The sequence below is a fragment of the Pollachius pollachius genome (assembly GCF_949987615.1).
Source record: "Pollachius pollachius genome assembly, chromosome: 14".
Lineage (NCBI taxonomy): Eukaryota > Metazoa > Chordata > Actinopteri > Gadiformes > Gadidae > Pollachius > Pollachius pollachius.
This window is the reverse complement of record NC_136947.1, coordinates 16,988,297-17,008,296: the sequence shown is the minus strand read 5'-3', so window position 1 is coordinate 17,008,296 and position 20,000 is coordinate 16,988,297. Positions and strand designations below refer to the sequence as shown.

General features: G+C 48.5%; 2 protein-coding genes across 3 annotated transcripts in view; both read right to left on the bottom strand.

Annotated features, from left to right (window-relative positions):
• Window positions 1-7,031, bottom strand: part of wdr47a (WD repeat domain 47a) — a 14,684-nt gene extending 7,653 nt beyond the window's left edge. The window contains exons 1-8 of one of the 2 annotated variants that reach the window (XM_079750361.1): window positions 6,889-7,031; window positions 5,609-5,778; window positions 5,047-5,130; window positions 4,641-4,725; window positions 2,751-2,882; window positions 2,213-2,389; window positions 1,221-1,735; window positions 417-537 (exon numbers count right to left, since the gene is read on the bottom strand). In XM_079750361.1, coding sequence (XP_079606487.1) covers window positions 417-537; window positions 1,221-1,735; window positions 2,213-2,389; window positions 2,751-2,882; window positions 4,641-4,725; window positions 5,047-5,130; window positions 5,609-5,766 — 1,272 coding nt within the window. In that variant the 5' untranslated portion in view covers window positions 5,767-5,778; window positions 6,889-7,031. Of the gene's footprint in view, window positions 1-416; window positions 538-1,220; window positions 1,736-2,212; window positions 2,390-2,750; window positions 2,883-4,640; window positions 4,726-5,046; window positions 5,131-5,608; window positions 5,779-6,761; window positions 6,821-6,888 lie in introns of those variants that run through there. The other variant, XM_079750360.1, reaches the window with a different exon arrangement.
• Window positions 7,032-7,421: 390 nt separating this feature from the next.
• camsap2b (calmodulin regulated spectrin-associated protein family, member 2b) overlaps window positions 7,422-20,000 on the bottom strand; it is a 35,297-nt gene continuing 22,718 nt past the window's right edge. The window contains exons 9-21 of the mRNA XM_079750359.1: window positions 19,631-19,700; window positions 19,038-19,325; window positions 18,151-18,889; window positions 17,698-17,838; window positions 17,203-17,434; window positions 14,721-14,898; window positions 13,356-14,073; window positions 13,027-13,163; window positions 12,442-12,656; window positions 12,263-12,362; window positions 9,934-10,049; window positions 9,623-9,741; window positions 7,422-9,445 (exon numbers count right to left, since the gene is read on the bottom strand). Of these exons, the coding sequence (XP_079606485.1) occupies window positions 9,146-9,445; window positions 9,623-9,741; window positions 9,934-10,049; window positions 12,263-12,362; window positions 12,442-12,656; window positions 13,027-13,163; window positions 13,356-14,073; window positions 14,721-14,898; window positions 17,203-17,434; window positions 17,698-17,838; window positions 18,151-18,889; window positions 19,038-19,325; window positions 19,631-19,700 (3,353 nt within the window). The 3' untranslated portion in view covers window positions 7,422-9,145. The remainder of the gene's footprint in view (window positions 9,446-9,622; window positions 9,742-9,933; window positions 10,050-12,262; window positions 12,363-12,441; window positions 12,657-13,026; window positions 13,164-13,355; window positions 14,074-14,720; window positions 14,899-17,202; window positions 17,435-17,697; window positions 17,839-18,150; window positions 18,890-19,037; window positions 19,326-19,630; window positions 19,701-20,000) is intronic.

The following is a 20,000-nucleotide window of genomic DNA, read 5'->3' as shown; positions in this document are numbered from 1 at the left end:
GGGGGATGGGGGGATGGGGATGTTTGGAGCGGGTTGGATGTCATGCACACGCACACACACAAGCCAGTGGACCCACGTCCGAGCGTACTGCAGGAGGTGTAGATGGATGATAATGTGGTTTGTGACACCGGCCCACTAACAAGCCAGCCCTTTCTTTCAGGGAGCAGAAGACTAGATGGTTGTTCTGAACCACAATGACTCAGTGGCTCCGTGAGACACAGCAGAATGAGCCGGACTCCCTTTCTTTAGGAAAGCCCTATATTTAGACTGGTAACTAGCAGTCACCCTGGGCGTCACGCTAGCAGGTCCAGGACAATCGAGCAGTGACTCATTTGGCTCCAGAACAGCGCTGGCCCGGCCACGCCCGTCATGAACGCTGCACCTCATCAGAAAGGACCCTGGGAACCCCGGATTACCTCGGTGCTGTCGGCCAGCTCCGGGGTCGGGGCGTCCTCCCCGGGGGCGGAGGCCGGCCTCAGGCTCTGCGCTCCACCGGAGCTCAGCATGGCGGGGTCCACGGGCGTGTCCGTCCTGGAGCTAGAGCAGAGGACACGACGCACAGCGGGGTGTCGTCGGGCTGGGATCACCATCGTCATCATACCTTACGACACACTGCGCACTAGCATAACGCCCGTCTGCGAGGGGTTAACGACGCGGCAGGTCATAGAGCTAGGGCTGCTCGATTATGGAAAAAAATCATAATCGTGATTATTTTGGGCAATATTGAAATCCCGACTATTCAAACGGTTATTTTTTGAGTTTCAAAACATGATGTATTTATTCAGCATGTCTCTTTCAAAAACACTTTGTAACTGAGAACTTTGAAATTTTGCCTTAAAAAATAACACAAAATGGTCCAAAAGAAAATGTTCAAATCTAAAATAATGCACAGATATGTATCCAGCTGTTCTGCACTTTCTATAAAACATAAAAAATAAAATTAATAATAATAATCTAAAACTCGATTATGTTAACTTTGTGATCGTTTGACTCTAAAATCGAAACCGAGATCGAAATTCGATTAATCGCCCAGCCCTAGTAAGAGCTATAATTTAAGGGTCATTAAAAAACAGCACTGTCGGCAATCAGTGAGTGTACGGCGCAAGGGAGAAACGTACGACGCCTTTAACAACACGTTAAAACGTCAGCTCTTGAATCAACCAGCGATTGAATCCCCCCCCCCCCCCCCAGAGACCCGACAGACCCGTCTGGACTCTTACGTCTCGGGCGACTCCTCGAAGATGCTGTGGCAGTCGGCGCTCTCCATCATCAGGCTGCGGCTCAGGCTCTGCCCCGGCGCCCCCGGGTAGTGGAAGTTGGCGAAGGAGTGGGACATGGGCGACACCCCCTTCCCCGCCGCCGGCTCGCCCCCGGCCGAGCCCCTCTTCTCCTGGCCCGAGAGGCCGTAGGAGAGGCCGTCCAGCGCCGGGTTCAGCGAGCGGGACATGTAGGTGTCGGCCGACTGGGGCCGGCGCATGGGCGAGGACGGGTAGGGCGACAGCTTGCTGATGAGCGGCGTCAGCAGGTCGGCGTAGCCCGTCTTGGCGGGCTTGGACATGCGGTCCACGTGGATGTTGAGCTGCTTCTGCTCGAAGGCGCAGGAGAAGACGCCGGCCGACAGGTTCTGCATCCAGGAGAGCAGCGATAGGTCCAGGTCGTCGCAGCCGTTGCCGCACAGCATGTCCACGCCCAGGAGCACCTCGCCCTCCGTGATCTCCTCGCCGGTGGCCTTGCTCTGCGCCCCGGGGGGTGGGGACAGAGAGACAGAGTCAAGGGAGCGACGGGCGGGATGCACCGATTGGTTATGTTAAGTCACACCCCCTTTTTATAGGACGGATTCCTCGGGTTCTCTGACCCCGGCAGATTGTGTGTCGTTTCTGAGGAGATCTACAGGGAGGCAATGTTTTGGTGTGTCTGTCTATGGTCCACCAGGGGAACTGTGATGCAACGTCGTGTCTCAATACCCTGTTAAATCAACCAGAAAATGTACTATTATTTGATTTTCCCTTTGTTTCATTGTTAACTTATTTGTTCCTTCTCCCAGTTATTGCAGTTTTGCACCATAAGCTCTACATCCCGATTATTCTTCACAAAGAACATATTCCGTTACTCAAGCTTATACGCTTCACGAATTCCCAGCGTTTCATGCTGAGCAGCATTTATTATTTCTAGATCTCAAGGGGTTTTCAAGAGGTCCTTTCGGGTTCCCTACCTGGCAGAACTCCACGCAGCACTCGTACAGGACTCCCTTCAGGAGCAGCTGGAAGAGACGGTTGCCGCTGGCCTTGAACCCGGCCTCGCTCAGCTTCCTGTCGGCGGGGATGAACTCTGCCACCATGGTGCAGGCCTCCTCGAAGCAGTGCACCCGCGCCGTGCTGGGGTTCCAGTCCTGAGGGAACACACAGGACTCATTAGCACACGCTGTTGTTGTTTCATGGGATCCTGCCCTGAACTGTTTTTATAATATCAAACTAAAACATAATCCGGTTGGCCAAGGGATAACTCTCCTCTTTATCTTGGCCGAGTGGTATTGCATTGTGATCCACATGGAATGATACAATAACCCACAACATTATAGTCTGGATAAACAGTAACATATCACCTCAACTGTCAGACACTTTGTGTTGTGTGTGTGTGTGTGCATAAGTCCCAATATGTCAATATATTATAGCCATACATGCTTTGAGATCATGCAGGGTTTGTCTACGGCACTGTTTATAGCAAACATCAGTCCCACGCCGGCGGCTTGCCTTGAACTCTGCGTGGTGGGTGAGCCGCGGCAGGGTGAGCAGCAAACACAGTTTGCTGTAGTCGTCCTTACAGGGGCAGAACTCCTCCAGCGTGTGGAGACACTTGACGGCCTCCTGCATGGTGAACTCCAACTGAAGCGCACAAACACGACTTTAAGATTGACCATCGACAGAGTCTGAAGTCCAGCTGGAACACAAGTCCAGTAATAGTAACATAGTCAGGTTAATGTGCTGCAGTAGTAGAACAAAGAGCAGTGTGTAGTGAATCCAGTGGACTGGGGTTTTATTTTAATCTTTTGTTGCTGATGTAAACACTGGCTGGGATATTTTTAACCACACATACCACAGACTCACTCTTCGCATGTTCTGACACTGAATGGTTGGAATGGAGTGGACACTGGACTATATAAAGCCATTGTATCTTTAATATGACTAAATGCATGCAGTGTTTAGAAAGAAGAACTTCCAACTTGTTGGAAGTCATGCTATGTATTTTATTGTTCTAAAGGGTATAACAATGGTTATTTGAACTGTGTATTGGCACTGAATACATTTATTTTCTACAATAAATTCTTAATGTCTGCCTGCATAAAGATTTGAATTGTAATTGATGAGCTGTTTGAAGAGCTGTATGGGCTGTACTGCACTAGTGTAACATGCTAGTACTGCACTAGCGTAACATGCTAATACTGCACTAGTGTAACATGCTAGTACTGCACTAGTGTAACATGCTAGTACTGCACTAGTGTTACATGCTAGTACTGCACTAGTGTAACATGCTAGTACTGCACTAGTGTAACATGCTAGTACTGCACTAGCGTAACATGCTAGTACTGCACTAGCGTAACATGCTAGTACTGCACTAGCGTAACATGCTAGTACTGCACTAGCGTAACATGCTAGTACTGCACTAGCGTAACATGCTAGTACTGCACTAGCGTAACATGCTAGTACTGCACTAGCGTAACATGCTAGTACTGCACTCGTGTAACATGCTAGTACTGCACTAGCGTAACATGCTAATACTGCACTACCGTAACATGCTAGTACTGCACTCGTGTAACATGCTAGTACTGCACTAGTGTAACATGCTAGTACTGCACTAGTGTAACATGCTAGTACTGCACTAGTGTAAAATGCTAGTACTGCACTCGTGTAACATGCTAGTACTGCACCTGTGTAACCTGCTAGTACTGCACTAGTGTAACATGCTAGTACTGCACTCGTGTACCATGCTAGTACTGCACTAGTCTAACCTGCTAGTACTGCACTAGTGTAACATGCTAATACTGCACTAGTGTAACATGCTAGTACTGCACTAGTGTAACATGCTAGTACTGCACTAGCGTAACATGCTAGTACTGCACTAGTGTTACATGCTAGTACTGCACTAGCGTAACATGCTAGTACTGCACTAGTGTAACATGCTAGTACTGCACTAGCGTAACATGCTAGTACTGCACTAGTGTAACATGCTAGTACTGCAATAGCGTAACATGCTAGTACTGCACTCGTTTAACATGCTAGTACTGCACTCGTGTAACATGCTAGTACTGCACTAGTGTAACCTGCTAGTACTGCACTTGTGTAACATGCTAGTACTGCACTAGTGTAACCTGCCAGTACTGCACTAGTGTAACACGCTAATACTGCACTAGTGTAACATGCAAGTACTGCACTAGTGTAACATGCTAGTACTGCACTAGCGTAACATGCTAGTACTGCACTCGTGTAACATGCTAGTACTGCACTAGTGTAACCTGCTAGTACTGCACTAGTGTAACATGCTAGTACTGCACTAGTGTAACATGCTAGTACTGCACTAGTGTAACATGCTAGTACTGCACTAGTATAACATGATGTTCTGCACGAGAGGAAGGGCTGACTCACGTGCTGTGGCTCATCCTCGGCCGACATGGCGTTGTTAACACACAGAGCCTCCAAGAACTTCTGCTTCAGCACGATGTAGCGGAACCTGATACATCAGAAAAGATGACGAGACCCAAATACTGACCGGCACTGATGTTACCCCACTGCAGAGCACTACTTAAATGAAAAGGTATTTAGCACTTAGTTTGTAACAATGAATGCATTATTAACACTTTAGAGGCACCAACAGTTCAGACATCTATAAGGGTTTAGAATTATAATTCTAGGAATTAGAATAAGCATTTCTTCTGGGGTATTGTTCAATATCTCTGAAAAACTATTATTCATTTATTTTTAATAATTAAAAACCTCCTGTAACATTATACATCCACAGTGTCATAAGAGAAGGAGAATCACACTCATTCACCTTTTTCCATCAAACTTTTCCATGCACTCTAAGGGCTGAATGAACTGCAGCACCTCGTCCCACTGGCCATCAAGAACCAGTTGCCTGAAACACAGACAGACAGACACACACACACACACGCATGCATGCAAACACCCATGCAAACAAGCCCCAACAGTCACACACAAACACACACACATTGATTAGCAAACATTTAAAGTCTATGACTAAACGTTCAACAACTTGGATGAAAGACCAAAAGGAAAGGTTTCTTTTACATTATCTTCCAGCTATACAAGAGGACAAAGTGCCTCAAATTAATCTGATGCGTAGCACCAATTCAAATCTGCAGGGTGGCATTAAACTGTTGTTTATGAAAGAAAAACTTGCAGATGCCATCGAAAACTAATCATAGAGATGCGTGTTCTGCGATTAATGTTCTGTTTCCTTTATCTGTATCCATCTGTTCTTTCATTCGCTCTGAATGAATCTACGATGACATAACATAACAATGATCCATCCTCCAGCGCACACAGGAAGGGGGGGTTTGTTGTTGTTTTTAGATTGTATTTCTTCTTTCTACCTGAGGAAGAGCATGTCATCAGAGTACAGTCCGTTGATGACGCCACTCTCCTTCTCCAGGGCCAGCATGCTGATGTGTAACTTCCGGGAGTTGAGGAAGTCCAGGATCACCTTGATGATCTCCACCTCCTTCACGTTGATGGTTTCTTCCGCTGTCATGATGACGACGGGCTGCCCAAGATAGGACACCAAATCGAAAAGGGAATGTGTTTGCTATGTACATGTTATCATTTACTCGAATAAATGACTACTCAATTATATGTGGGGATCATAACAAAGATTCATTATGCAATGAAATTATTCAGATTAAATAAATAATATATATATTATAGCTACTGATAGTGGCCAATCATCTAAACAGATCTAATGCTATGTGTGTCTTTGCCGCCATTTGATACAAACTCTGATTTAGACCTATCAAAATACATTTGACTTAAAAATATATGTCAAATAAAAATAATGTTACCCTAAAACAACTAAAACAATGGCAGGCACTACCAGCACTCAGTGTGCGACTGAAACAGATTTCTGGTGATAATTACATATACAAAAACTGTGGTTATCATCTCAACAAAAACAGTAATAAGCTCTCTCTTTGTGACCAGAATATCATAAGCAAAATGCAGTATGTTATTCAGATATAGATCAACTAATCACGGAAAACCAAACATGGGATACACTTTGTTTATCATATCAGTGTATAGACCGAGCATATGCTGAACTACAGGGTAATAAGTTGTCCATGCAGGAGAGCAACAGACTGCAACGTGACTGGGAGGGATGCACCTTCGTGAGGTAACGTTAGGCAACGTTAGACCACGAAAACAAGGCTGCCCTCAACAGCATTTAGGTCTTCTAACACTCATTTCCTTGGCTTGGTTTCAGTTATTACACTGTCAAAACAACATAGCTACCCAGCGGGGGATGTATTCATTACGGTGAGATAATGCAGGAGGGTGCATTGCTTCAGATTGATTAGCCTAGCTAAGCTAATAACACTGTCACTGATGCACAAGTCCCTATAAGAAGCTTATCTACTTGTTACATAGCGAATTAAGCGGAAACCTTCAAATGAATCCATCAAAACAAGGAGAAGATCTTAAACGATTCAAACTAAATGTCCCGAGCTGTTGCGACGAAAGGGCCATACACACTGAACAGAAGAAGCCAGGCCAAGAAGCATTGAAGACGGGCATCCTCCGCTAGCCGGTCGGGCGGGGTGGGGACCGACAGCTTTCCCCATGTCGTACGCGGTTGGAAATAAGGGCGATTAATGCTTACCTCTTTCTAAAAATGCATGAGACGAAAACAAGAGCGTACTGGGCTGTTGACGCCAAGCGCCGTGACGATGGTATAGCTCGGGGTGGTCAGAGTACGTCTGCTGCTGCGTTGGTGGCTCTCCTCTCCTCTCTGTCCGCCTCGGCTGCTCCTACTCGATGTTTGCCTTCTGCTGCTGCTGCGGCGCGGGGCCGTCCCTCCACCCAGCCCGCCGGTTGTCAAGAGAACAGCCCTAGTCAACCAATCAACACAGGGCTCCCCCCTCAACCTGAGCCCCCTGGATAACTTTCGCTTTGAATTTAGAAAATGTATCTGAAGATCTGACCTTCGTGTTTGCTTATTGTAATGATGAAGGTGTCATACAAATGGCATTGTGCCTGTGTGTGTGTGTGTGTGTGTGTGTACGTGCGTGTGCGTGCCTTTATGCAGCCATTAAACTAGAACTAAACAGAAAATAATGAATTAGACACAAGGATGACAGTTGATAGTTGGCAATTTAATAGCTCAAATTAATAGAAAATAACAAGGTCCATAAACGTCTTGATGAATTAAAAACAATATGAAATCAGGTTGGAAAAATAGTAAGACTTTAAACTCCTTGAATCCGACCACTCTGTGCTGCTGAAGTTATCACACTAGAGCACGAATTAGGACTTCACACCAGGTCCTTTTTTCCCAAGCTACACGCTGAACACTGTTCTGTTTCCTTTACAATTGTGCTGACAAAACCCTCAAATGGTAAATGCAGCTTACAAAAAATACTTTCATATGACAAAATATATATGTACAGTGTAAACACATAATACATGGATATAAGCAAAGAAGGAAATTAACATGTAACGATGCACAAATAAAACCTACTGCATGTCGGTGTTACAGTGGCAATATGGTTAGAAGGTTCAGTGAGCAATTAGGTCAACTATGTTGGATCATCTACTGCTATAATTGTTGCTAACGATCTGTTATATACACGTTTGATTTAGGTTTAGGTTGTGGTTTTTGAATGTATTTAGGGGGGCTTTATCCACAGCAAAGTGACTAATTTAATGCTCAGAATGCAACATGATTAGAATTGTATTAACTCTCCATAGATTGCACAGATTAAGGACACAGTGGAGGGGTGTCTATAATAATCACAATTGTGTTATCAACACTGGTGAACGATCACACTGTTTTTTCAGTACGACAAAAGGCCCTATGATACATTATATATGCTTAGGATGAACGATTAAAGCTACTCAAAAGGTGACTAATTAGTCATTCATTTTGAATGAAATATCTATTATGTACAAGCATATTCAACTCATAAACATTACGTTCATTGTGTTACTCAGATAAAAACAACATCCCCAAATGCCTCGTGTCAGACAGTCAAAGCATTATTGTGAAATTAAATAAATTAAACAAGTCGGTTGTAGGTGCTTTCCAGAGTAAGTTTCATGATAAAACAATAAATGATTTCATCCTCATCATCATAATCATTTTCATCCTCATCATCATACACTCAATGGAAAGTTACGGCAATTCAACAACTTGAGGTATTTCCCTCAATCTTAGCACTTCACTATTCATACACATTTAGACCGTTCCATTCACCTTGCACAATGCATTCTAAGTGCTAATACAAAAAAAAGTTGTTCTCTCACATTCTCTCTCTTTCGTTAAAACTCCCAAACCATTTCATCCTGGAAATGGTGGAGAAGATGTGTGAGTCAGGGGAGGGGAGAGGGAAAAACGCTCACATCAAAACAGAGTCTGCGACAGGAATGTACACCGCCACCGACCAGACTTTACCACGCAGGCTTCTCCGTTAGAGACACACAACAAGCATAAGGCCACACATGATCAACTCAGAATAACCAAACTGCCTCTAACTGAGGAGTGACATTCAGTGCTTCAGCGGTACTACAAGGTAAGGCAAAGGTCCTTTGCCTCTTCTTTACTTTCGTTTTTTTGGCACAGAAGAACATGGATACACATGCCAACACAAGTATACACACACACACACACACACAGACACACACACATACAGTACACCGCCCTCATTGAAAAGTCTTAGTTGTCCCACTTGGTTCTGTTAACTGCGATGCCCTTTTGTTGAAGCTCTCCGTCCTACATTCCAGTTTCCAGGTCAACAGCCACGTGGCCCTTGGATGAAAAAACTATTAACACCAAGCCCCCGTTCGTATGGGTAACCCCGATGAACGAGAGATATCTTTTTACGTGTGCGTGCGTCTGTGTGTGCGTGTACAGTCCTGCGCTACTTGGGCTGCAGTTTTTTGGGGGTGCTCTGCTTCTTGGTCTGCCACAGGTGGCTGGCGATGGTGATGGCGTCCACGCTAGCAGACATGGTCTTGGCCGGGATGTGGCTGAACTGCTTCCTGTCAGAGTTGTACTTGTACAGGCCCTCCACCATCTTGGTGGTGATGCTCTTGGGGCCGATGCCGGCCAGCTTGGTCATCTCCTCCGTCTCGGGGCAGTAGGTGTACACCGACCTGAACTGACACCCCGCGTCGCGGAACAACACCAGGAAGTTGTTGGCCTCCGACTTCTCCATTTCCTGCAGAAGTTGGACAACGGATATAGAATGGAAAATGCGTGTGAGGATGAGAAGGGGGTTTGTCACCAGCGGTGGACTAATGGTTTGATTTCCTACCATACTTACAAAGTCGATATGTTTGTCAAATTGAGCATATTACATACTCAAACATGAACCAAGAAAAATAGCAAAACTTACATCCAGTATCTTGTTCTTCTGCCCTTCGTTGACCTTGCCCGCCAGGCAGCAGTGAGCCAGGGCGTTCTGTATGATGTGTTTGTTTGATTTGGCACTTGGTTCCTTGTACAACTTGGGTCCTGTGGGGGAAACACAGTGCATCTGCCTTAGAAAACAAATACACTTAACTTAAACTATCCATACACTATAGAAATCTGCTCTAGTCATAGGAACAAGGTCCTTTGTTCTGTTATAAACAGGTATGTACTGATCATGTGATGTACAATTCCTAATTCCCTGGGTTTGGGATGGAGCAGTGACTCCCAGTGTACCTGTGTACTCTGTGTTGGAGGGCGTGGAGGAGGTGGTGGACTCAATCTCCCAGTCTTTCTCTCCGTTGCGGCTTCCAGCTGACGGACAGGAAGAAAAGCCCCCCGCAGAGTCAGGCCTGGATGGACGTCACAACAAACACAGACATTACATGTCGGAATGCAAACAACAACAACAAAAAAATTTTTTATAATAAAAAACAACAACAAACACAACAAACACAACAAACCAAAAAAAACAAGGGTCGAAAAAGCCAGAGCAGACATGCAGACGATATCAATGGCACGAGACAATGAAGATCAGCGAACGCATATAGCAGCAGAGAGAGCGGCAGCCAAACAGGGTCACACACTGTGCACTGTGCTCTCAGCCTGGCCTGTTCTCTCTCACTGTACACAGCCAGTCTTAGCGCAGTAAAGCGTGGAGACATAATCAGACGGGTTCAGCAAAGCATAGACCGAAAGCCCTTATAGCGAGGGCAGACTGAGAGGCATGGGAGGCAGACTCAAGAAGTCCCGGAAGAAGGCACACACAACCATAGGGCTTGAAGCATCGGGGGAAGCCGGCACGATAGGGAATGATGCACGCAGCAGCCAGAGAGAGCAGCACTACAGAAGGCAAGAGTTACTTTTTATTCATCAAGAGCAAAGGAGCAGTAGAAGCAGATAGCGCCGGAAGCAGCATAGGCAATGGCGTGGCAGGTTTTGAAAGCAGCACAATGAACTCTAAACCTTTTTTGATCCATCTGTTTCATTTCACACACATCACTTGGGTAAGGGCTGTTATGACTGCTGTTGTCTGCTGCCGGTGACACATGGTATCAAGAGAATAGACAGCGTGGAGAAATGGAGTAAAGCTCTGCTAGGTGTGGATGGAGCTGCTTCTCTTGTGAACGGTCTAGGCGGTAACGGCCGGTTTTACTAGTTCTGTTGAGCCTTACTAACCTTCCCTTTCTTTCTTTGGGAGAGCTAAGAAAGAACGATATATGACAGGAAGCTACTTTATTGCCTCTGAGGGGTTGCGTGCAAAACAAGAGGTAGAGGATTAGACAGTGTGGGATATCAGATGGTAACACACACGTCGCTTACAAGGGAGGACAATGAAAAATGACTGTCAGGTTATGGCATGGGTTATTGCTGTACTAGTTCAACTGTGGTATATTTCATTGGAACAACAATGAAAGGAAACAGTTGCATATTTTATCACCGCCAGTTGAAGATTATACAATGTTGCTTGATTACAGTGACATTGTCGACAATAGAAAGATGGTCATTTGAGGACTATATGTATAGTTTCCTATATGAACAAACAAATAGCACAGGGATGACCAGAGACGTTAGGAGGGATGTTTGAATGAGGAAGGATCAAAAGATCAAGGCACTGATGCTTGATTATTTAGTTTCGACATTACTTAAGCAACCTAAACACGCAACTAAATGCTTAAAGCTCCAGTGTAGGGTTTAGTAGCAACTAGCGCTGAGGTGTCAGATTGCAACCAACTGAATTCGCCCCTTTCACCCCTCCCTTTACAACGACTACATTAGCCTGTACTGACCTCTAGCTTTTTTTTTTTTTGCTAAAAAAGTGTAAATTCTAATCCACCATGGTCGATTTTTGATGTCTCTAGCCAGCAAAAAAATCCCTTTAACCATCACAATCAGGTTATTAAAGTCACCATGGTCACAAGTCATGTTGAAGGACAAGGCAGAACTAGATAAATACTACTTAATAGCCTATTAACACAAAGTCCTCTATTGTATCCAAAGTGGTGGATAATACATTCATAGACGTATAATTATCACTATATGCTATATGCATTCGCCATTAATCTTGATAGCAGGCGGCACTACAAGCAAATGTTTATTTGCTCTGCAGTGAGTGACATAGATTGCTTTTGATAACATGACAGTGTGCGTTTAGTTTTGGATACAGTTTAGTTTCGGATACAAACTTTCTCAGAAAGAGCGATAGCCTACTTTAACCGAACAGGGAATCAACCAAAAAAAGTCTCCAGAACATGGATGTATTAAATAATGCACACCCAGTTCATATTAATAAGAATCCCCCTTATTTGCAAACTGTCATTTGCTACAGTATTTTACACTCGGATTAAAAAGTGTTTGAAACTCTAAACATTTAGGATATTTTGTCGGAAGGACGGAGCATGCTCGTCTTCACAGGCACAGTGAAGTGGACTTTGATGTCTGCGTTCCATAGAGGCTTTAGCTTCTTGGGGAACTTATCCGATTCTACGAACCTCACCTTTAACGTACTATTCCGTTGGGGCCAATTCACATTTTACTTGTTTACAAAGTTACAATTATTGTTTACCTGGGAGTTTTCCTGTTGTCTGATTGGTTGCTTTCATTGTCAGCGAGGTTCAGGGAAGCCAGGGAGACACTGGAGACTGAATACCCACGAGGACGCACCCCTGCAACCGCAACACCAAGGGTCAGGATGGCTGAGTGGGTTCGTGCTATTGCTAGTGTTGTGCAACAGGCGCCGCTCACCTGCTGCCCTGACTGGGGGCTTCGGCGACTCCACAACGTCCCGGTGGATGGATTTAGGGCGGGGCTTCTTCTTCAGGCTTCCTGAGCGAGGCTTAATGACGTCGTTCATGTCGTCCATCAGCTTGAGCTGCTTCCTCCTCAAGTACTCGTTCTTGATGTAATCCCTCCTCGCTTTCTCGTCGTCCTTCTTCTGCAGCTCCTCCTCCGCCCTCAACCTAAGACGCGGATTACCCTTTAGTTTGAAGGATGTTTCCTCCCCCCACTCGGGAGGGCCCGGGGCGGGAGAGGGGCGGGGAGGGGAGGAGAGGAGGAGGAGAGGTAGAAGATGAGAGGAGAGGGGAGGAGGAGAAAGAGGGAAGAGGTCATGAGAGAAAAGGAGAGAGAGAAGATGAGAGGGGAGGGGAGAGGAGAGGATGTGAGGAGAGGAGGATAGAAGGAAATAAGGGGAGTAGAGGAGAGGGAAGAAGAAGAGAAGAGGGGAGGAGGAGAAAACGAGAAGAGGTAAGGAGAGGAAAGGAGGAGAGAGAGAGAAGACGAGAGGTGAAGGGAGAGGAGAGGAGGAGAGGTAATAAAGAGCAGACTGACCTTGCAGCCTCCTTCTTCTCCTCCTGTTCCTGTTCCTGCTGTACTTTCTTCTCCTGCGCCTCCTTCTCCCTCCTCAGCCTCTTCTCCAGCAGAGCTTCTCTCTTGGCTGCCATGTCCTCTGGACCTTTGGCGTCATCCTGATTGTTGGAGCGGGTTGTGTGTGTTGTCATGTTATATGTTAATGAAATTTGCGAATCAATAAGTATCAGACAACAACTCAATAAATATCCCAAACAGCAGCAAAAACCCGCAGCCAACAGCAGCATAACTCGATATATCGAATTTCACAAGTTGTGTATAAATGAAGCCCAGGTGAAGCCCAAACGCACCTTGAAGAAGAATCCACAGCACATCTTCTGGTCATCCCCATAGGCATCTCTCCCTGCACCTCCATCCAGCGCTGCCTCTTCCTCTCTCTTGTCCTTCTGGAACAGGGGCACCTCCCTCAGGTCTCTCCTGCCCGGGTCGCTCTGCTCCGCCGCCGCCTGCCGCCCACCGTGCCCCTGGTGGTCCGGCCCTGGCTGGCTCCGCACCTCCGACGAGATCACCGCCTCGGTCGCCTTCCCCGCCGCCGCCACCTCCCGCCTCTCCCTGGGGTCGGACTCGGCGTTGGGTCCTTTAGCGGGAGACCGGAGAGCGCCTGCACTCTGCCTCTCCCCGTCCTCCGGGGGCTTGTCCCTCGGCTGGTGGTCCTGATGGTCCTGGGGGTCCAGGCCGTCGAGGGCCATGGGGCCCTCGTCGTGACCCAGGTAGGCGAAGGAGCTGGTCTGGGTCTGGCTGGGGCTGAAGCGCCGCAGCCGGGGCAGGCTGTCCACGGAGGTGGGGGTGTTGAGCATGCGGCTGAAGGGCGTGACCTTCAGGTCGCTGGGCCGCGGGGTGCGGGGCGTCCTGGCGTGGAAGGAGGCCGGGCGGCGCTTGAGCCCGGCGGGGGAGCGGTGCGGGCCGCGGGGCGACCCCGACGAGGACAGGATGGGAGACAGCGACCCCACGGAGCCACGGCCGGACCCCCGGCCCACCACGCTGCTGCTGCGCAGCTCTCGAAGCTGTCTGTTTGGGGGGGGGGAGGAGGAGGAGGAGGAGGAGGAGGAGGAGGAGGAGGAGGAGGAAGAGGAGGAGGAGGAAGAGGAGGAGGAGAGGGAAGAGGAGGAGAGGGAGGAGGAGGAAGAGGAGGAGGAGGAGGAAGAGGAGGAAGAGGAGCAGAAGGAGGAAGAGGAGGAGGAGGAGGGGGAGGAGGAAGAGGAAAACGTCTTACTATTGGAATGCACAAATCGAATCCATGTGGCTCAGGAGGTAGAGCGGGTTGGCTGGTAACCAGAAGGTTGTTGACTGTCGAGGTGTCCCTCATCAAGACCCCTCACCGTGACTGCTCCTGACGGGCTGGCTGTAGCCATGCATTGCAGTGAATGTGTGTATGAATGGGTGAATGTGAGGTGATATCGCAAAGCACTTTCAGAGGCAACTGGTTAGAAAAGTGCTATACAAATGCAGTCCATTTACCGTGCACCATATACCATGTGTTTCACTATCAGCCAGGCTCAAATGCATTCCTGTTGACTTAGCAATGGTGTTGATATTTCATCACGTCCAATGACAAAAGTACACCATTCATTGAACAAAATGATTTGCAAATCAAACAGCAGTGATTCCGCAGTGTAGCGTCTGGGTCTATCCCTGACATGGCCTCAGCCTGGTACCTGTGTGGGGAGGGGGCTGGCGGCGGGATGACCCAGGCCTGCTGTTCCCTCATGGACATGATGGTTTCCTGCTGCTGGGCCAGACGCTGCATCTCCGTCTGCAGGAAGCCCAGCGACGTGTTCAGCCTCTCGATGGAGCGCGTGTACTCCGTGATGTCGATCTCCCCAGAACCCACGCCTGGGAGAGCAGGGGAAACATCAACCAATCAATCATTCAGTTCAATAAATGTGTAAGGGATCCAGCACTTCACCTCCTGGCCAGCAAGGGGGGGGTTCTATTTAGGAATAATCTCCAGTCAACCTCATGTTAGCTGTTTTATGGTTACATTTGTTTTGGTTTTGAAGTCCTTTTTATTGCTCAGTCAACCTGGCCTTTTTGTTGCTCAGTCTTCACAAGCCTCCTGGAGTTAAGTTTGTTTAGTTGATTTAGTATATTGTCTCCAACAAGGTAAAAAAAGGCAATTGTCTCAATGAGGAGAGTGGCATTGTACTTAGCCTCAAGCAACCAAGAGGATGTTTGCTTTATGACCTCTTTGTCGCTTAATAAAACTAAGCTCTTGTCTGATTGTATTTAATGATGATAAACTCACAAATGTACACCTGGAATGCCCTATAGTCATTAATAGGGTAATCTGTTAGCGATTAGCCCTTGCAGCTACAATAGCATTATATTATAGCATCTCACTAGTTTATATTCACAGTCCCAGGCAAGGTACACATCTAACATAATTAAAGGAGTCTCTGTATGTATGTATGTATGTATGTATGTATGTATGTATGTATGTATGTATGTATATACAGAATATCTGTCCTTTGAATTTCTCAACAACCATTCATCCGATCTCACACTTGGCAGGTTTATTACAGAGGCCCCAAGGAACCGCAGTGTTTAGTTTGAGGGGGTTTGGATGAGCGGTTCTAGAGAAAGCTGCAACCTCGACCCTTTCCGAACAGGCAGGGAAGTTGCAGTGTCTCTGTATGTCTGTCTGGCTTTCCTTCGATTTTCTTGACAACCGTTAATTTAATCGATTTCACAATTGGCGGGTGTGTTGTTCAGGAACGAGGGAAGCGCAGGTTGAGTTTGTTGTTTGGATGAGCGGTTTTTGAAGAAAATACAGAAGGGCAAGCAATCAATCCTTTCAAAACAGGCACATTTTTAACAGACACTGCACTTCGAACAAAATACAAAATAAACATACAGAGCGGTAATGTTTGCTGCTCTGTGATTTTGTACAGATTATATTATTGAGAAACTTTAAAAAGTAATTTTTGGGCTCTTTTTCTATTTTTGTTATTAACTTTTTGCCTCTTTCTTGTTTTCACTACTACCAGTAAACAGCCTTTTTGTCTCTGCACGTGTGTTCCGCTCGCATCAAACTTACAAACTTTAAGGGGACCAACCATCTTCATAGGTGGACATTAAGGGGGCCGAGGGGACTTTAAGGGGACCTACCATCTACACAGGGAGACTTTAAGGGGACCTAGGGGACTTTAAGGGGACCTACCATCTTCACAGGTAGACATTAAGGGGACTGAGGGGACTTTAAGGGGACCTATCATCTTCACAGGGGGACTTTGAGGGGACCAACCATCTTCACAGGGGGACTTTAAGGGGACCTAGGGGACTTTAAGGGGACCTACCATCTTCACAGGTAGACATTAAGGGGACTGAGGGGACTTTAAGGGGACCTATCATCTTCACAGGGGGACTTTGAGGGGACCAACCATCTTCACAGGGGGACTTTAAGGGGACCTACCATCTTCACAGGGGGACTTTAAGGGGACCTACCATCTTCACAGGTGGACTTTAAGGGGACCTACCGTCTTCACAGGGGGACTTTAAGGGGACCCAGGGGACTTTAAGGGGACCTACCGTCTTCACAGGGGGACTTTAAGGGGACCTAGGGGACTTTAAGGGGACCTACCATCTTCACAGAGGGACTTTAAGGGGACCTAGGGGACCTACCGTCTTCACAGGGGGACTTTAAGGGGACCTAGGGGACTTTAAGGGGACCTACCCTCTTCACAGGGGGACTTTAAGGGGACCTACCGTCTTCACAGGGGGACTTTAAGGGGACCTACCGTCTTCACAGGGGGACTTTAAGGGGACCTACCGTCTTCACAGGGGGACTTTAAGGGGACCAACCGTCTTCACAGGGGGACTTTAAGGGGACCTAGGGGACTTTAAGGGGACCTACCGTCTTCACATGGGGACTTTAAGGGGACCTAGGGGACTTTAAGGGGACCTACCGTCTTCACAGGGGGACTTTAAGGGGACCTACCGTCTTCACAGGGGGACTTTAAGGGGACCTAGGGGACTTTAAGGGGACCTACCGTCTTCGCAGGGGGACTTTAAGGGGACCTACCGTCTTCACAGGGGGACTTTAAGGGGACCTACCGTCTTCACAGGGGGACTTTAAGGGGACCTACCGTCTTCACAGGGGGACTTTAAGGGGACCTAGGGGACTTTAAGGGGACCTACCGTCTTCGCAGGGGGACTTTGGTGCTGCTCCGTCTGGCTTGCACCTCTCTGCCCGGCCCAGGCTGGCGAGCTCGCTGGGCTCCCTGGCAGCGGGCTCTGGTTCCGCTTCCGCTGCTGCTGCCGACTCCGTGCTGTTACTGCTGACCGGGGAGGTGATGCCTTTCCTCCGCACCACGTTGAGGAAGGCTGTTCTGCCCATCCTCTGGCGGTGGCGCGTGAAAGCTGCCTCCACCTTTTTAAAGTAAAATAAAGCACTGATTTATATGCTATTCATTCCTCCTTTTATTCACCCATGCATCCAATTTGTCCCTCAATTCGCCGATACATGTCGTTTGATTCATTAATTGATTTATCCATTAAATCAATCATTCTGCGCATCACGCATTTATCCAGCCATTAATCACCCAAATTATTCAATTTATCCATAGATAATTTCATCTATTCATCAATCCACTCATCCATCCATCCATCTCTGCTGACCAAGCCCTTCCTCACCTTCTTCTTCTGGGCCTCTATGGCCCGGCGTTTCTCCTCCAGCTTCATCTTGAGGTGCACCATCTCCGAGGCCAGCAGGTGGGTGGGGTCCCTGGGGGAGGGCGTGGTCGGAGACGTGATGGGCAGTGGGGGACCAGCGCTCTACAGAGGAAGTACAAGTTAAATCGTCCTCCAAATTCAGACGGACCAGGTACTCTCTTAAACACGAATTTCTACAGATATTTTACGCAAAAACTGCAAAACCCAAAGGTATTGTACTGCATTACAAATGCTGAAAACTTTGCATGTGTGTACACATAGAGTATGGCGGCAGGGCAAACATGAAACATGCACAGCTATAAAGTTGCTCGTGAAAACGCTGCGTTATTTCCCATAGTGGAAATGAACGACGCGGTGGTCCCTGTGTTAAGGTGAACAGTGGCCGCGCGGCCCTGGCCGGCGGTGGCTCCTCACCTCAAGGGACAGGGCTCTGGCGGGCCGCGGGTAGGCCACGTTGAGCTCCGAGCTCTCCGGCGTGGTCCCCCCGCTGCTCCTCCCCTCCAGCTTCCTGAACTTCTGCTCGGCGAAGCTGGTCATGCGGACCTCCCCCGACCCGCCGGAGGAGGAGACGGGGCTGATGCTGTGGGCCGAGGGCAGCGTGGACCCCGCCCGGGGCCGGACGGGGCTGCTCCTCTCAGCCCCCTCCCCTCGCTCCCCTACGGGGCGGGCGTGCTCGGCGGGCCCTCCCCTGGCACCTCCTCCTCCGTCTCCTCCTGCTCCCCCCCCCGCAGGCCTGTCCTGCCTGTTGGGCAGCGGGCAGGACCGGGCGGCGGCCTCGCAGTCCGGGTCGATGTCCGGGTAGTCCCTCAGGGAGGAGGAGTCTTCGTCCAGGCTCTGGATGTCCTCTGTCCTCACGTGGATGCCCGTGTCCACCTCGTCCGTGGACAGGGAGCTGGGCTCATGCTCGGCCTTGACGGGAGAGCCCGGGTCTTGGCCCAGGCCGGGGGGCCCCTGGCGGTCCGGGGCCTCCCCACCGTGGAGGAAGAAGCCGTCGTCCGGGGCCCCGAGGCCCAGGCTGGCGTGGGGCCGCTCGTTGTCGTGGATGATCTTCAAGGCCTCCTCGATGCTGGGCGGCGTGGCGGGGCTGATGCGGCCGCTGGGGTTGCCGTGGTTACCGTGGTGGGGGCCATCCGGGAGACCGCCGTTGGAATACCTGGAGTGAAGGGATAGTGTCCATGTGTCAACACATTGGATAAATAACGTCAAATAAAAGAATAGCGAGAATAGCTTTCAGAAACGATGGCTTCTGTTTCATCGGAATACACACTCCCACCTTTGTGGTGCCACAAAGACCCCTGTACCTGCTTTGGTTCTTGATCGAGAACGTGTTGTTCCGCCCCAGAGGCTTCTGGGAGCTGTAGTCCTCCTCCTCCTCGGCGATGTGTCTGCCGTCCCTCTGTCCGTTCACCGCGACGGGCAAGAGGGACTGGTGGCGCTTCAGGCCACCGCCGCGCGTTGCATAGTGAACTTTGAACCCCAGACCGTCTGAGCTGGCCGAGCGGGTCATGCCGCCGCGGTGGGAGGGGCCTTCCCCGGACAGCCCTGATAGGTCGCCGTCCAGCGGGATCTCAAAGGAAATCCCGCGTGATCTGAAATAGAAAAATAAATGTTGGTTATCGGTGAGGGGCCGCAGTAGCTTAGGAGGTAGAGCGGGTTGACTGGAAACCGGAAGATGGCTAGTTCGATCCCCGGCTCCTTGAAGTGTCGAGGTTGTCCCTTAGCAAGATTCCTGCCGAGCTCACTGTCGCCGTGCATGATTGACTCCGCCGCCGGTGTGTCAATGAATGGATTGGAAGTCGCTTTGGCTAAAACCTTCACTAAAATCACCTACATGTGACCATTCTTTGGACATAAACAAATTGGACACATAGTAAGGCGGTGTTGATGTGCTCACCGGTTCTCTTTGGGCCACGTCCCCACACAACCTTCCATATACGACATGGAGGTGGATCGTTTCATTGCACCTGTAATAGAGTTTCCACCATGAGAACCAACCCAAACAGAATACATGCTCTGATTAAAGATGGAACAGAGTGAGCTTGGGTTATGAGCTGAAAGCGGGTGATGAGGGTACATGCTCAATATGCAGGAACCTCTTTATAGCAAACTTCTGCACACCTTTGAGAACCAGACCCGTGGATGTCAACGTCCTTAGCTCAGGTTCAAGCCGATGGACGTCTTTGTGATTGTGTATGTTTGTGTGTGGATCTGTGTGTGTGAATGTGTGTGTGTGTGTTTGTGTGTGTTTGTGTGTCTTTATCTGT